Source organism: Acipenser ruthenus, chromosome 16, assembly GCF_902713425.1.
Source record: "Acipenser ruthenus chromosome 16, fAciRut3.2 maternal haplotype, whole genome shotgun sequence".
Classification (NCBI taxonomy): domain Eukaryota; kingdom Metazoa; phylum Chordata; class Actinopteri; order Acipenseriformes; family Acipenseridae; genus Acipenser; species Acipenser ruthenus.
Genome location: NC_081204.1, coordinates 31918568 through 31936398, shown reverse-complemented (window position 1 = coordinate 31936398; position 17831 = coordinate 31918568). Strand labels below are relative to the sequence as shown.

Below are 17831 nucleotides of genomic sequence, written 5' to 3'. Positions count from 1 at the left end.
CCTTTGTTCTAAATTGTTGAATTGACCCAAACCGGACCCTGAAGTCATGAGTTCTGTAGCTTGAGCTGTTAAACCTGGAGTGGGATGGCCCTCCAGGACTGGGATTGGACACCCTGGTAAAGCACTCTTCAGCTTACCAAATTCGTCAAGGTCACAGACCTGTGTGAACAGGAGTTCTGGGTCTCACAACAGCTCCGTGCCTCTGACCCGCCTGAATGGGGGATCTGAATACAGATACAGCTCAAATGGACCACATGTTGTATATTTCACAGCCCGTTTCCCATGAACGCCTCTCAACTTTACTCTTCAATATCTAAAGCACATGCCACATCATCACCAATTACTTTTTAATCAAAGACGATAGTTGCCACTGTATACGAATGCTTGGTGAAATGAAAGCCTCATCTCCAGGAAGTCCTCTATTTTGAGAGCACCAACGATCAAAGCTTTAAGCAATTAGGAGCATGAGACTGAAATAGCCCGTGCCTTATGGGAAGGTTGCAGCTCTGTAATAAGTGTGCCCCTGAACAGCATGCTTCTGAGCAGATCTTTGAGCCGATCTGCAGGTGCTCAGAGAACTGCAAGAAAAAACCCACTGGGGTGCAGCTGAGCTCCAGTCAGTTCAGCCCCCGCGTTAGGCTTCCCCAATCCCTCTACGTAGCAAAGTCTTTGCAATCAGGCTAATTGTATTACAATGTGTTAGACAAGGAAAACTGTTTCCTTGCATCTAGGTCATTTGCAAAAAGGGGTTTTACAGCTCAAGGGCATTTTAAATGTGAACACCTTGTCAGCAACTGTATTAAGATGTATTGATTTGCTGTAATGTGGGGTTTGTATGCCATGTACCGAGAGGTTAACAGTAAAAGAAACCATGGAATAAAATAATATAATACACTAAAATATGTAATGCTAGGATATCCTTTATTAAAAGTTTCCCATGGTACATTTCCAGTCCATGAGCAGTTTTCCCATAGTGCACAATGATTTATCATGTTTTTTTTATTATTTTGATTTGTTTTACCACACTTCTCTGGGCTTTACAATGCTTACCTATGCTTTACTACATGTTGCCTTTACTATGGGACACTTTTATAAGGGGCGCTAGGATAGAATATACCACAATACAGAAATGATTAATGCAGATTTTTATTTAAAAAAACAAAGCACATTTCTGTACAAACAGTACAGAAAAAAATATATACACATTTACAAAAGCAGAAAGCAATCCACAACATTAGAGAAATGAGACAGTGCTTTTCAAATAGGCCAGGACCCAGAATGCACACAGAGGCGGGCCTGGTGCATACAGAACAGAAGGCTACAGTGGACTTGCAGGTGTACTTGGGTTACATACAGAAGCTAAAGTGGGTTCTGTTTGGATCTTCACTGCAGTAAAAGCACAGCGGACTGCTGAAGAACAGTTTAGAAAAACTGAACATGTTAATAAGCGTAACATTGCTAGCATAACATTGTTTTAGAACAAATAGTAGATCATAACAATAACAATAATAATAATAATAATAATGTCTAAAACTTAAGTCATCCAGCTCAAAATCTTTCATCCATTTTTTTTTTTTTTTTTTTAAAATACAGATGCAAGTGTTTCTCTGACTAAAGTACATTTAATACCAAAATATCACCCTTCTATTTACAAAAATAGATAAAAAAAATATTATTACATAGCGCTGAATCACCTCCAAACAAATATTACAACATCATCATCGCAACGCAGCCCACAGATCAACAGAAGCAAGCTCTGAAGTAAACACAAAGCCATGAATAATCTCAGTGTGAAACACACACACCAGCTGCATCACGTTCAGCATGCAGTCTCACAGACTGCCCCCCTCTCCTGCTCTTTCAGCCTGGTAATCCACAATACCAGCGTATCCAATTTCTACATTTCGCTGTAGTTCACTCCACAGTGCCATGCTCTAAACAGTTATGACATTATTGCCCTACAATTTGCATGTAAATAAATCTCCACGTTTTGGGGCGCTGTGTTCACACTTACACAGCATGCTGTGTATCTCCAAGCTGCCTGCTTTTTACTTTGAGGGACTAGCAGTCCAGTGAGAAATACAACTTATTGTAACACAATAGACTCGCTCCCCTGCATTGGACTGCACAAAGCAACAGTAGGATCTGTTTTATAGCTGCGTTTCGGACCATCACTGACATTACAAAACATACTGGAGATTCAAGTTATTAAATACCAAGGGGTGGTTTCATAAATATTGAAACAAGGACCTTAACACCACAGTGGTCATGTCTGTCTGTCTGTCTGTTTGTCTGTCTTTTCTGGAAGATCGCAGCATTTCAAATGGCAGGTCATACTGGGAACGATCCCGGAGACAAACGAGGTTTGATTTAAACTAACTTATAAATAGATACAATACACTGGATACAGAAATCAGCGATCAACCGCATATTATTATTATTAATCTGTACGCTGTAACACAGGAATCAAAAAGAACTGTGAAACCAGGACTACGTTTACAACACAGGGCGAGGACTCAGAAGCCAGACTCTGCTTTTGATTAAAGGAGGTTTCATGAAAAATAAATACATTTCATTAAATAAATCGATTAAATCAAACAATGTAAAAACAAATTGGACTAGCTGTGCTTCACCAGCCTCAATACCTCGACAAATCCATCACGGAGATGAAGAAAGATATTTAAAAACACATGGTCTATACACACACACGCACAAGGTCATTGATAAAGATCAAAACAAATGAAAAGTAACAAATTGTTTGACAAAAGTTCGGCCCTGAACTCTCGTCTTGAAATATTTACAAACACAAACCTCTGCAAATGATCTGGGATTAAGATGGTTCAGTAACAGAAGGCAAGACACACAACAAACAGATCAAGTCGGATTCCTGTAAGCCTAGTGTTTTCAGTTCAGTTCACTTTTTTTGGTTAGTCCCAACCACCGTGCAAAACACACACACGTGTAAAATGAGACGCTATAGATACAATACATTTCTGCTATAGATTCTGCCTTTCTTTGCTGAATACTGTACAACAGGCTTTGCTTCACCCTGATGTTTAGTGATTACATAAAACAATGAGGCAGTGGCACGCGGGCCCGGCTCACACCGGGGCTACTGTCTGTTTGGAATTTCTACATTTCAGTTTAGTTCAGTTCACGGCAGTTTTCTAAAAGCATGTTATGGGATTACTGCTCTACAATTTACATGTAAATAAACATCCATTGTCTGCACACTTCTATACACACACAGTACATATGCATACTGCGACAGCTGTAGAGTGCCAGCTTTAATACATATACAGACGCTTGCACATGTACAATCTGACTTGCACTGCACAGGTAGTTTTGCAACAGGGTTTGAAGGAAGACTCAGTTTTGCACAGCGGACAGATTCAGTCCTGTGTGCCGAGAATCCCATTCCCCAAACCCAAGCAACTATATTTAATGCATACAAATAAATATCTCTATACAGTATGATACAACATATACATTAATGTACTGGACACAGACACACGCACGCACACGTGGAAGTTCATTTCTCTGGGTTAATTTGACCTCCTGCTTGAGGTGACTGACGGAGCTGGTTCAGTGGTGGACACCCTTCCTTCCTTCACTCTCTCTCAGGCTCCGGAGCTCTCAGTCCCAGGCTCCTCCTTCAGGTAAATGGGGGTCTTGGCTCCGAGGGCTGATTCGTGTTTGTCTTTATCTGCCGAGCTCTGAGCCACAGAGCTGTTCCGGATCCCGTAGGCGAAATAAATCAGAAATCCTGGAGAAAATAAAACAAAACAAAAAAACATTCATTGAATGATTGAGCATTTGATGAGAGAGAGAGAGAGAGAGAGAGAGAGAGCGAGAGAGAGAGAGAGAGAGGAAACACAAGGCATTTACTGCAAAGCATTAGTGAAATACAATATTGAAATGATCCGGTACGGAGATTGAAACTCACCTATAGTCATCCAGACAGCGAATCGCACCCAGGTCCCTGCGTCGAGCTGCATCATGAGGTAGACATTGACAAAGATACTGAAGAGGGGCAGCAGAGGCAGGAAGGGGACCTGTAAACAGAACAGAGCCTTCAGCACAGAGGCAGGCAAACACAACGGCACACACTCCAGCCAAGAGATGAAACGGAAAACAGAAGCTCGCTTTGTTTCTCTTGTATACAAAGCTAGGGAAGCTCCTTCATTTCAACACCAGGAACACAGTTGTATTTTTAAAAGGGAGATGTTTTCCAATACCTCCCCAATGTACTCGTACTTCATAAAACAACACGTGAACAATTCACCGTTGGGCCATGTTGACAGCTCTGTGCTAATTCCCTGTTTGCAATACTTCAGTGTTCATGTGAGATACATATTCTTCAGTGCGCTGCCCGCCCTCCCCAGCTCACCTTGAACGTGAGGGACTCTCGGCTCTCAGGCTGTCTCCAGATGATGGCGATGCAGACGATAGACACGGCCGCCAGGACAGCGCAGACCGTCACCCACAAGGGCTCCCCGGCAACCAAAGAGGGCATCTTCACAGACAGGACACAACACAGCACTGTGAACACCAGCGCTGGGGGAGAGACAGGGAGAGATTCAAACACAGGAACCAGCGCTGACACTGCTGTCACAACAGGGATGGAAATAAGACTCCCACTGCAGAGCAGTTTGATCCATGCCTGGGTTTACTGGTCACCCTCCCATCGTGCCGCAGTTGAGAATAATCAAAGTGTACGAAGCAGCCTTTCAGACTCACAGATGGTGGCGGTGGTGATGTAGACGATGAGCCCGGATGTCTTGGTGGGGAAGTCACAGTTGGGGACGAAGAGCAGCTTCATGGTGAACTTCTCCTTCAGAGGGACGGTCTCGCAGGCAAACTCGTCTCCGCTGTCCGAGTCGTTCATCGCAGTCTTCTCTCCACTCAGATCCACCATCTTCTCACACTGACCGGGGCTGCTCAGCGAGCCTGGCTGGTACCTGGGAGGAGGACCCAAGCATACACTCAGCTGTGCATCCTAGGAAGGGTCCTATTCACGTGACTGTACGTGCTACTTGTCTTACCACGGTTTTATTTAATGCATGTTATACAATATGTTTTTAATTCATGCTCTAACACCATGCTGGAGGTAAGGTTTGTTTTGTGCACTGACCTAAGGATGAGCACGCAGACAGCAACGAGGGAATACGCCAGCAGGGTCCCGATTGACATGAGATCCACCAGAGCAGCCAGCTCAAAGAGGAAAGCCATGAGCGCTGCAGGGAAGAGGAGAGGAGAGGAGAGGACCGGGTTAGCTCTTACTCTTTGTACGTTTTTCTTTGTTGTTTATCTGTTAAATCACTGGTTTTAAAGATTACCGAATGAAAAAGACTAATTCAGCAGACCATCTGTTTCTACACCGATTTTCAGTCCTGTGCGAAAGCTGTATAAAAACGACCCCTCCTGTGGAATCCGACACTTGAGTTAGCGTGTGCACCCCATCCCGCGCCCACGCTGTACCTGCGATGACCCCAGAGACGATGGTGGCCAGCAGGGGGGTCCTGGTCTTCTTGTTCATGCGGGACAGGAAGCGGAAGAGTAGCCCGTCCTCAGCCATGGCATAGATGACCCGGGGCATGGGGAACATGGAGCCCAGCAGACTGGGGGAGAGGAGAGGAGACAGGGGTTAGTCACGCACCACTGGGCTTTATCACTGTTAACAACAACAATATTGGAATGTGTTTATTTACATTCAAAGGTGGTTCAAATATATCTTCCATAACTTCAAAACATAAAATGAAGAAATTCAGGAATAACATTGTAAAAACATGACATGTACATGACATGTGAAAGCATGTGTGTGCGTGCGTGTGTGAGTGATCAATGCTGTCAGCCAGGGCAGACTGGCTGGTTACCCACCTGGTGGAGAGAGCGCAGAGCGAGCCCACGGCCACGATGTAGCGCGCGGGGCCCCAGCCCACGTACTGGAAGGCCTCGGGGAGGGGGCTCTGGGTGTCCAGGATGTAGTAAGGCATCATGAGCGTGAGCGCAGCCGACACCCCGAAATACGCGAAGAAGCAGATGAGCAGCGAGGCCACGATGCCAATGGGGATGGAGCGCTGGGGGTTCTTAGCCTCTTCACCTGGGGGTGGCATGGGAGAGTGAGACACAGCACAGCACACTCCTCGCTGAGCCACACACCTCCCGACTTCATACAGGGGGAAGCAACACTCCACGTTCTTACATGTGTCCCCTGGTATGCAGCAGCACACGGCTAGTGTTGTCAGACATCCACGGCTATTATCAGACAAGTGTTCTCTGATCCTCTCTGTGCAATAGATTTACTGATGTGCTGCTGTTTTATAAAGAACGTGTATTGAGATAGACAGAGGGAGTAAGGAATGAGAGAAAGAGGAAAGCGAGAGAGAGAGAGGGGCGGATTGATAGTTAGCAATGACAGAAAGATGGAAAGAGAGAGAGAGAAAGGGACGGTTAACAAAGACAGAGAGAGAGAGAGAATCAGAAAAAGTGAAAATAAATCAAAGGGTTGATAAAGTAGAGAGAATGAAAATAGACAGTTAACTAAAAGCTAACTCCAACAGATAAAGAGTGAACCGATAGAGAAAAGCTGTCAGAACAAAGCCACTTGTGGGCGTCAGTTAGAGCCTGGGACCCGTGTCTTACTCGTGGTGGCGATGCAGTCGAACCCAACGAAGGCGTAGAAGCAGGTGGCTGCGCCCGACAGGATGCCCGTGAAGCCGAAGGGGGCAAAGCCGCCGGCCCCGAAGCTCTCGGTGCTGGAGGAGGAGGTGTTGGTGTGGTTGTAGAAGTCCTCCTGGGTCAGGCTCCAGTTGTGCGTGTCTCCCTTCACGAAGCCCGAGATGATGACGAAGCCCAGCACCACCAGGTTCACCCCGGTGAAAATCTTATTGACCAGCGCTGACTCGCTCACGCCAAACGCCAGCAGACCTGCGAGACACGGGAGACAGGGAGTAGGTTGAACACTGGCATCGCAAGAGATCTGTCCTTACAGCAAACCTCCGATCAAGTGCTAAATGAATCCTTCCGTGTGAACCAGTAAACCTGGAATGGAAAAGAATCCTAGCAGCAGTCTACTGGGCTCTGTAGTTTATGTATACCAGCTGAGCCCAGTCCTGAATAACACTGGTATATGCTTCAGGAAAAAAAAAAAAAAGAATAAAAAGTGCCATTACAATGTGAAAAAAACAACCACATTGAAATAAAACAACTCAAAACAGAATGTACCCCTCCCCCCCCCGTCCCGTCCCGTCCCGTTCCGAGGACTCCCTCACCTGTCAGCAGCATCACCAGGATAAGTGCAAAGATGTCGGGGTACTCGGCCAGTACCCCCGGCACCCTGATGGACACGGAAGCCTTGAAGAAGATGGAGATCTTCTGCTCCACCAGGTTATCGAACGTGGAGCTCCACGCCCGGGCCACGCTCGCTGTACCTGAGCACAGAGAGGACACGTTAGGACCGCTCCGGACAGAGATCAGGCACACAGGGTCCCAGTACCACTCCACGAGAGATCGGAGCGGCTTTCTGACCGCTCTGATCTTGAGCTGGGTCTGAAATCAGCTTGTATCTTACAGCACCCCATACAGTACGCATTGTTTGAATAATAATAATAATGAGATACAGTACAGCTAATCACCCTGGAGAGATCATACATTACAATACGATACAACTTCACTCAAGTTCTGCCTCATGTGGAAAACTACCAAGCGTTTTTCAGCAATGTCTTGAGGGCGGTATGTAGGTGTAACAGACAGAATCGGATCTGTTAATCTGTCCGCTGCTTTTGGCATTGGATATAAAACCTTTTTTTTTTTGCACTTTCTATTGAACAAGTACATTCAGTACTGGCATCTAAAACTGTAGCTACACCCTATTGGCAAACTACATTGGAAATATATCCATTCTTTTTTTTTTTATATATTCCTTTTATCTCTCTTTCCATTGTTGCAATTGACCAGTTGGTTTTAACCATGCACGTTACTTCTACCCTAAACCAAAACAGCGATTTCTCATCTATTTTAACCCCACATCTTGTGCGTGTTTTTCACTGTAACAAAGCGCACTCACCTATGACATACGAGAGAATCAGATTCCAGCCGGTGATGAACGCCCAGATCTCTCCGACGGTCACGTAGCTGTAGAGGTACGCCGAGCCGGTCTTGGGGACCCGCGCCCCGAATTCAGCGTAGCACAGGCCGGCGAGGACGGAGGACAGGGCAGCGATGAGGAAGCAGAGTACGATAGCAGGTCCTGCCTTCTCCCTGGCTACTTCCCCCGCCAGCACGTACACACCGGCGCCCAGCGTGCTGCCCACGCCCAGCGCCACGAGGTCCAGCGTGGACAGGCAGCGTGCGAAGCGAGTCTCCTCCATGCTACAGTCCAGGGCACGTCGGCGCAGCAGCTGCTTCCCGTACTGAGCCATCTTCTTACCAGCCATGGCGAGAGAGTCTTCTTCTAAGAGCTGCCAACACAAGACAACGGGCAGGATTACAACCTGGCATCGATGTGCGCGTTTAAAAAGAAAGGGAAGTCCAGACATGCATTTCAACTTTATAATTCAAGACAATGATGTTTCTGATAAAGACGTAGCTGTCGAAGCATCTTTTAAAAGCTGAAATGATCAAATACGTGTATTTTTAATAATATAACCTGTGAATAAACTCCTCAAACTCACTTTACCACCAGACTCTAAATGCAGAAAGTATTCTCCGTTATGTTACCCTCCCAAAGTCCACTCCAGTTCAATTTAAAATGTACCAAATTCCTGTTAAGAGTGTTCAAATCAAACAGCAACATGACAATAAAAGTAAATGAACAGCAATACCCTGACTGGTCTTGTTCCTTCCGCAGTCCTAGCAACAGCTTCTCGTGATATAAACGCAGCACCCAGGACGCTGTGTGTGTGAGTGTGTGAGTGTGTGAGTGAGTGTGTGTGTGTGTGTGTGTGTGTGGCTGGCTCTTTTCTACCCTCTCAGCTCGGTACACACCCCTCCCACACACCTGACACAAGAAACCACAGCTTGCTTGTATCGAATCGACCACAAGGAAGCTGTAGAGTCTTGTGTGGAATCAGAACAAGACATCAGTTCTAGAAATCCCCTATTTCATCACAACTGGAGGACCTTACCAAAAACACGCCTGTCACCAGTATCAGCAACAATCAGAGCAAGGGTCAATGCCAATGTGATCATTCAATTACAATGCCAATGCGATCCTTCAATTACAATGCGATCATACAATTACAATTACAATGCGATCATTCAATTACAATTACAATGCGATCATTCAATTACAACGACTAGTAAAAAAAAAACAATAGCGTTCCTCCCCAAAATTTAGCAATTGCTTCAAACTGGCTTCTTAGCACCTACGTTAGTAACCAAACATCAATAAAACATTTCTACACAATCAGAGAATGATTTCTAAAGCACAGTGCACTGCATTTTCCACTGTGATCAACAAGTGGGTTTCCTGTGTGAAAATATATTGAAAAGACTTCTAGTTTCACGATCCTTCCTGCCAACAACCGTGAACCAGCAGATTCCTGAGCGACCGATAAAGACAAAGGTGTTACAGAGTCTGGGCACCTTTGAGGGTGGGACCGATGGAGCCCGTGTGACGAGGCAGGCTAAAGTAAACTGATACCGACATTAAAACAACAGCTACAATGGATTTCCACAGTGGTCTGTATTTTCCAGCACTTTAACTTCCTGGACCCATGAAGCAATTATGACTTGCATTTTTTATTTCCCCGATTCATTTTATTACTTTTTGTAAATATCTATATTTACTTCCCTGTTCCTCTTGCAATCTGTTTTTGTCATTATCTGTTCATCCACTTACTGTAAGCACAACTTACTGTGAGGTCCTTACCTAGAAGTGACTGTAACAGCATTCCTTTTGTATGCCAAAACCTGGAACAGCAGATGCCTGAATGAAAGACACCAGGTGTGTCCCTCAGTTACAGGTAGGGTTTGCCTATAAACATATCATTCACATTCAGACTCTCCTACAGTGAGGCTCCAGGCAGGACACACAGTGTGTGCTATACTGAGAGGAGGCTTTTTAATAAGGATCACTGAAACGCAGTTCACTTGCAGCTCCAAGCGTATGCCACTCCTGGATATTCCTGCTCCACCGCACGGGCTGGCTGTGTGGGCTGCCCTGCTGGTCCTAAGATCACTGTCAGTTTCCTAAGGAATGCTTTTAAAGTCGTGCATTCCTTACAGAAGCAGTAACAAAAGACACCTTGTTGAGAAATAAAGAAATGCACACACGTCTAACAGGAAAGTGAGCAGCTAGCTTGCGTGACACATGACCCACACCCACAGTAGCCTGGCGCCCTACTATTATTTTAAAGCAAAAGTGAACATTCAAAGAGGATTAAAACGATTGAAGCAAGTAACATCCACAGCCCAGGTTTTAAGCCCCAGTGTGCAAAGAACAAACTCAGGTGTGTCTTTTTATTCAAAGCAAAACCAGGAATGGATCAAACTGCACCTGGGGCTTCATGTATGCAACCGTTTGGTTTTGAAATCTGTAACATTGAACATCTGCAGGGCAAGAAACCAGCTTGTTTCTATAGAAAGCCATAAAGGTCATGGCTGCCTGCCAGACCAACAAAAACAAGCCTCTTGTTGTCAGGACCCGTGTGCAGTGGATTACAGCTTCAAGGAGGGCACTGCTTCTCCTGTGAAGAGACAACACTTAAGAAACCCCACAGCAGCCCCTCTCGTCTCCTTGTGTTGAATGAACACAAAGGCTACTGGGAGCTGGAGGTGCTTCCTGCGGTACAGAAATCGGGTCTGTAATTGGATGCAGACACGCTGCCAACAGAGGTTTTAAAATGCTGTCCTGTTTTCTAAAAGCAACGGTAACTTAATCTAGCCCCCGAAAGTCACCTTCACATGGACATTTGATGGCGTGCAGGTTTAAGCTGCTGCGCACCCTATACATCACAAGGGCAGTGATGTAGCCCAGCGACACTGCTCTGCTCTGAGGCTGGAAGTTTGCCAGAGCGAACCCAGACCCTTTCATCGGCTGTCCCCTGTCTTCTCACAGCCGGATAAATATTTAAATGCGTTTGACAGGCGATACGTGCGTAACGAGGTAATGGAAGGAAAAACGCAGTAACCCTGTGAAAGCACCGCGTGATTCCCCCCCCACCCCCTCCTCCTCTGTGTGAAGCCAGTGCAGATCAAGTCCTGTCTGGGAGGGAGAGGCAGAGGCAGGCGAGGACTGGTTACCCTTGATTTTACACACCTGAGCCAGTTATTCAGGGGGGCGGGACGCTTGCATCCACATCAGTAGAATGCCCGCCACAAGCACAACATGACTGATGTTCTCGTTCTAGCCAGTTTAACCAGAGGAAGTCACGGCTCCACTCTGCTCTCCTCTTCGAAATCCCAGTGACTTTAGCAACACTGATCTCAATAAACAGAGTGCAGCCAGTCTAGGGACAGTGCCAGTGCAGTCCTACATTGCTTTTACTGTTGTACACAGTCCTGGCCTTGCATATCTAAACCACACTCAATACCTTAACAAGCTGTGCTCATGCTTTGATACAGCAGTGCCATCCTGCCTAGCTCTCTCTCTCTCAGGTATAGAGACGTTAATCCTGCCACGCACTGGCCCTGATCCTAACCACGTGGAGTCCACGACGGGATTAGTGCTCAGCTGACTGGGTCTTGGGACCAGACTAACCCTACGTGTGCACATTTCCATCGTGCTGAACCTCTCAAAGCCTGCCTCACACAGTGATTAGCCTATTCTTTCAATCCCACCTCCCAGGGACACCGCTTAGCAAGCACAGCAGGTCTACGATCTCCATGTCAACCACTCTGTTCCTCAATGAGCTGCACAGTAACACACACACACACACTTTCACCATGGCATCAGAAGCCTTCAAGTACCTCAAGCGTTTGTGTTCAAAACACACTTCCACTTGACAAAGGTATGTTAAACAAACCGGAACGTTGAGAAGCTGGCTCTTCTGAGCAAACGCATTACATGGATCTGGAACGTTCACAGAACACACCACCAAAGCCTGCTGTACATCGAGCTCAGAGCTCAGAGACGGCTGGCAGCCCTGTCCATTTCAAGCAGAGACTTTGTCTCAAATCCAGGATTTCCGGCCCCTAGTCCTCCATCACTCGGCACGAAGCCAGCTCGTTTGCAATCCCATTGTCCATGTCCTGACAGCAGAGGGATGCACTTGCATAAATATGACAATAGGGGCTTCAGGAACAGACATAAAGCAGGAGGATTGAGGTATACTGTGTATACAGGGCTAGCATAAAGACTGGTCCACACATGCTGAGGCTCATCTAGCTGAGGTAGAGTGCTGAATGTAGGCACTGGCACGGAACATGCCATAGGAAAGACAAGAACAAGTGGCTTGTTGCGAGGCAATGCCAGCCCTGCACAAAAACATGTGCTCTGGCTGTTTCTGTGTATCAGTCTCTGTAGCTGATGAGAATCCTGTGGCACTGTTTAGAGGCCCCCCCCCCACCTCTCTTCCTGAATGATAGTTTCATTAAGAGAGGCCTGCTTTTGTTAACAGAGACAGGCAGCTGTGCGAGTCTGCATATCTTCACAGCCTCTCAGACGCTGCCTCTCCCCAGATCCTCTATTAATATGGGCACCGCTCATCTCCGTGATGTTGCTGCCAGGGAGTAAGCGAGAAGCAGCACTGCCAGGGTACCTCCGAGCACCCTCCGCCAACCCCCCCCCCCCCCCCCCCCGCCCCCGCACCTTCTCAGAGGATAGCGCCACAAGGTTGGGAGTGTACAGGTAGCGATTAACGATAATCCTCTGAGACAATCCTCCTTCTTATAACCTTTCCAAAGTTTCCTAATCCCACCACTTTTCACAACCATCAACTAACAGGCCAGTCTTTGTGGCTCATTCATTAGTCAGCAGAGACGGCTCTGTGAGTCTGCTACCACAGGGTGGGGCACATGGATCTTTTCATTGCTTGCTGTTATTTAATTGGAACAATTTTAGCAGGACGATGAACAACTCATCTCCATCCAAAGAAAAAAACAAAAAAATGCCCTCCTGCTAATGATCCATTACCCTCTTCAGAATTGGACCTAAAAGCACAGCTTTTCTTGCAACTCATTTTCACAGCAATTCTTATCAAAGGGAGGGGAGGCATTCAACAGCACCGCTGCCCCTCAACAGACCTCAGGGATAGAAATAAGACTCCCATTGCATAGCGGTTTGATCCATGCCTGGTTTTACAAGGAGTTTAATAAAACACACCTGCACTTGTTACCTGTACGCTGTGGCTAATCAAGCTCGTAGTAAAACCTGGACTGGGTGAAACTGCTATGCAACAGGAGTCTTCACTCCTTCACGCTTCACTCCTCAGGATTTCGATCCAGGACTGCCGAGAGCGTTGAATTCTGGGAGCTGACCGAGTGCCACAAGCACAGCCTCACCAAACTCCCACGAGGTTAGGTTAGTCTCGCTCACACACTGCACTAGCAAGACCTGCTGCATGGAACACTCTGAAATTCACTGCATGAGCAAAAAGAACACGGACACAAGCCTTCGAACTGTCCCTCTTCAGCAGCGTGGGGTAACGAGCACGGTAGTGTATTCCCTTCAAGCTCAGGGGCTCGGTCTTCCCTGCTGGTAATACAGTAGAATTAGCATTGAAGGTTAATCTGGATAAATAAGGATCATGGTAACTTAGCAACAGAAAACACACACACACACACGCACGCACGCACACACGCACGCTCTCTCAAGCACATCTGTGCCAGCGTGGCTTCTCTGCTGCAGCCAAGGTAATCAAAGCTAAACAATTCCACAACAGACCCAAATCCTATAGCGAACGTTCCTCTGCTGTAATTCAGATTGAGCTCTGGCATTCCTCAAAGTAATAAAACACACGACTGAGTTCAAACACAGTAGTACCGAGCCACTCAAAAGCTTTGCAAAACGCCACCTGCAAACTAAAGGTGTTTGTTTTTGTTTTGTTTTTTTGTTGGTGTCTCAGTAAATTCAGCTCGCATGTCAAGTTAATGGCCTGCACCGCTGGCTGTTTATTTAGTCTGCTCACCCCATTCCCAATGTGACTGACTTTAAACACAAACCAAAGTGCATGAAGCTGGGGATGGAGGATTTTTTGGTGCTTAAGGAGTGGAAGGTTCTCTAATATGCAAAAAAAAATAAAATAAAACACATTGCCGACCTTGAATACAGTTCAAACATGTTATCTGATGCTTTTGCATAACAAATAAGTGAGCTTCAGCCAATGGCATTGAAGCGATGGAGGGGTGTATGTGTGTGCGTGGTTACAAACACATGTCAGCAACAAGCATTCAAAGCGTACTATTAACCCTTCATGCAAGGCGACGGGTAAAAACAAACGCTCTTCTAGTCTTTATATGGGGAGGATAAGCAATGACCTGACCTCATAAGAGGATGCCATTTTCTCCCCCATAAAGCAATGGAAAAAATAATGCAATGTATTTATTGTGTCCAAAACAACTCCGCTGCCAGTGTTTATATGTGTGTGTTCATATTTCTGCTGATCGTAGTATTAAAAACGCGATCACTGAAACAAACCTGTACACATAATGACCGGGGACATCCACAGCGCTTCACTGATGACAGTAGCAGTGTTTCGGCGGGTACAGTCATTAAGGGAAGTAAGGCTGATGCAACTTTAAAATCGTTGCCAGTGCGACCGGAAGCCTTCAATTATTTATATATAGACTATATACTATAGTAAAATTACCTGATATATTGGAACAGACATAAAAGAAAAAAAACGTGTCTTGCTTGAAGTTGAACTCATTTTAACATTAGCTGCTTAAATCCTTTTCATGTGGTATGGCGCCCACATTGCTTAATCAGCCGCGTTAACTTAATCCTGCGCTGGTCAAAAACACAGATACAAATCCCAGACAAATCCTAACTCGTGATCGGTGTGTGTCTGTGTGTGTTACACTTATACAGACTCACACCGGCTACAGTTTCAACCTGCCATCAGCACTCAGACAGAGAAAGTCAATACTGAACCAGCCCGCTTTCTGATGCAATATTTAACATGAATATCATGTGTGTGAGAGGTTCATAACCAGAACCTTGATTACAAATCTGAAAAGCGTTTCTTTTTACATTAAGCACACGAGTCACACATTATATATATATATATATATATATATATATATATATATATATATATATATATATATATATATATATCTCCATTCAAAATTGTACACAACTCAGATCGCAAACACGCGCTAGTAAAATCGTGGTTTGAAAACAAACGGATCATTATATACAACGTTGTGTTTTGTTTTTTATTCTGGTAAAACATTGAATTAATTTTCTCGATAATAACGTTCCCTCCCTGCTCGCGTCATCCACGTCGTTCTGAACCCGACTCCAGCGTGGGTTTGGATGCGAGTCCATACATTCCGTTTCACCGCCCGCTCACAGAATAACTCACTATGAATATAATATTGATACTGCGACAGCTATGAAGAGAGAGTGATGATAAATAGAGCTGTCATTACCTGTCAAAAAGGACAGAAGTAGCCAGGAACAAGTAGGATGTTTAACACAGCAAGCTTCACCCTCACTGCTGGATTTCAATAATGATGATAACCCACCCTCACGGAAACTAAAGGCATCGTGGCGGCTCAACAAGAGGCGGTACTCACCGTATTATCAAGAATACAAGCGCAATTTACCCTCACGGAAGAAAGAAATAACGATTCTTTCTGCTTCTTTTCGTTATTGTGTTTTAATAGTGTTGGTTGTATGTCTCCTGTCGAAACAGAGTATTGTTCCGTACATGTGCGGCTCGATTTGAATGTTGATGCCTTTGTATAACACTCGGTGAATCAAGAGAAGGAAACGGGTTTCCAAATAAGGCTTTGTTACAAAGGACGTGGGTGCGTCATTGAAACGTCAGTGTTTTGCCGTTTCAAAACATTGTGTGGAATCCGCACACGGAGTGGTAAACGGTGTTTATTTTCCATTCATAAATTGTAACGAGATGAAGACGGGAGGGGAAAAAAAGATCCATACAGACAATTCGTGCAAACGACCCCGCAACAAAGACTATATGAAGATACAAACTGTTCATTGCCAGCAGTGAAGTCAGTACCACCTGCCCATCTTTGAAACGGGATCTGTCACCAAAAGTCCAAGAAGACGCCCCTTTTAATGTTAAAAAAGAGACAGATTTGAATAAAAAAAATCACAGGTGCCCCCTTTTCTATGATGTTTGCAAATTGAGAATTTGAGCCCATTCTAGAATGGTTCTGTCCGACCTACTCTGGAATTCTGCAGAATTCTGGTTCTGTCCGACCTACTCTGGAATTCTGCAGAATTCTGGTTCTGTCCGACCTACTCTGGAATTCTGCAGAATTCTGGTTCTGTCCGACCTACTCTGGTATTCTCACGTGACAGCATAGATGGGATTCGCATTTCCTTTGTGAGCATGTGCTAATGCAAATCATGACAAGAACTCCCCACGTTGCGCAAACAGAAGCAAGAGTCTGTGCCTGTGCTCTCCACAATTGCCTCATAAACCAAAAAAGTCACATTTCTTTTTTTTTGTTTGTTTTGTTAATATCAAGGACAATACAATATACAAATATACATAGAATGCATAAACTATTAAATACAGTTCAAGTATATTCTTTACTTGAACACATTACAATTCATAGCAATATAGAGTTAATGTAAATATAGTCTACATATGAAGACAGAGACTTCCCTAATACTAAATTCATCCCAATGAAAAATGTCTCATTTCTTTAAAACTCAACCTCTTGTACATGTCACAGGTTGTTGGCAATGTTGGGGGTCAGCTCTTGACCCCTCAGCCCTCAAATACCTTGCCATGCCATGCTACCCCACATCACACCACGCCACGGCGAGGGTCAGGGGGTGTCGGACAGCTTCACTAAGCAAAAAGGTCATTTGCGGGTCTTGTTTTTTCATGACTAGTGGCTCATCCGGCTAATAGATGTGACCTTCAGCTCTCCCAGGACATCAAAACACCCAGTGGCTATTTCCTGGGACAAACTAAGGGCAGAAAGCTTTACGGTCCCCTATCCCTACAGCCGTCACAAAATGCAGCATGAGTTTCTGAAAGACATTCCTTATAATTCCCTTGTAATGAAGTAATGCAAACCTGAAAACAAATCACACCCCTTTGCGATAACTGTAACAAAGTGTCACTCATTTCAGGACCCTTTTGGAATTCATTTCAGCAGAGTCTCATCCCTAAAAGAAACAAACACGACCTGGTGTTTTATTAGCGCATTCCCAAATCACACTGCTCGTCTTGCACCGGAGAGGAATTAGCCATTCAGAGAGGGGATTGTGTTCCTGTGAAGTGTTGAGATCTGCACGCTGAAGCCGCTTCTTCCAAATTAGGGGCTGAATGAGGACTCTTCAGGCTAAATAAAACTCCATCCCCCACAATGCTCAGCGGCGATGCAGTGCCAGCATTCTGCAGTTTATTTTCTGATGCAACCAGGAATCATATTACAGCAGCAGCAGCAGCAAGCAGTCCAGTATCTGACTGGAAAGGTGTAATTTAACTGGCACTGAACATTGCACACAAGCCACAGACAGTGGGTGTGTGTGGGTTCAGCACTGCGGATATTTGAGATAAAAGGCTTTAACCAGTAGCGTGCATTGCGCAGTTTGATAAGTTTGGCAATTTTAAAGTTAATGTATATAAACAAGCTCCAGCAACACATTTAAATGGCCATCTTGGATTCCTATTTGACTTGTTGCAATTAAAGGGTTGTAATCAAAAGGCATTGTACATAATAAAATAGAATGC

The 17831-nt window shown here is 45.2% G+C and overlaps 1 protein-coding gene across 4 annotated transcripts; it reads right to left on the bottom strand.

Annotated features, from left to right (window-relative positions):
• Positions 1-1130: 1130 nt before the first annotated feature.
• LOC117963323 (cationic amino acid transporter 3-like) lies at positions 1131-15885 on the bottom strand. Of its 4 annotated transcripts, none has more exons than XM_058989474.1 (11): positions 15688-15885; positions 8069-8462; positions 7275-7433; positions 6646-6930; positions 5881-6103; positions 5482-5621; positions 5135-5237; positions 4741-4961; positions 4391-4557; positions 3947-4055; positions 1131-3766 (listed from the first exon to the last, which is right to left on the bottom strand). In XM_058989474.1, exons 2-11 carry the CDS (start codon positions 8436-8438, stop codon positions 3621-3623), a joined length of 1923 nt encoding a protein of 640 aa, XP_058845457.1. In that variant the 5' UTR covers positions 8439-8462; positions 15688-15885; the 3' UTR covers positions 1131-3620. The 4 variants fall into 4 exon arrangements, with proteins under 4 accessions (XP_058845457.1, XP_058845455.1, XP_058845458.1 ...); XM_058989472.1 differs by lacking the exon at positions 15688-15885 and adding an exon at positions 15541-15667; XM_058989475.1 differs by lacking the exon at positions 15688-15885 and adding an exon at positions 9875-10405.
• Positions 15886-17831: the final 1946 nt, after the last annotated feature.

Excerpts from the sequence above, each read along its gene's own strand:
- LOC117963323 (XM_058989474.1), bottom strand. The coding sequence starts at position 8,438 with ATGGCTGGTAAGAAGATGGCTCAGTACGGGAAGCAGCTGCTGCGCCGA. Across the intron at positions 5,238-5,481 it reads CGTCTCTGGGGTCATCGCAG|CGCTCATGGCTTTCCTCTTT; the intron begins GTACAGCGTGGG and ends TCTTCCCTGCAG. Across the intron at positions 3,767-3,946 it reads CGCTGTCTGGATGACTATAG|GATTTCTGATTTATTTCGCC; the intron begins GTGAGTTTCAAT and ends TATTTTCTCCAG.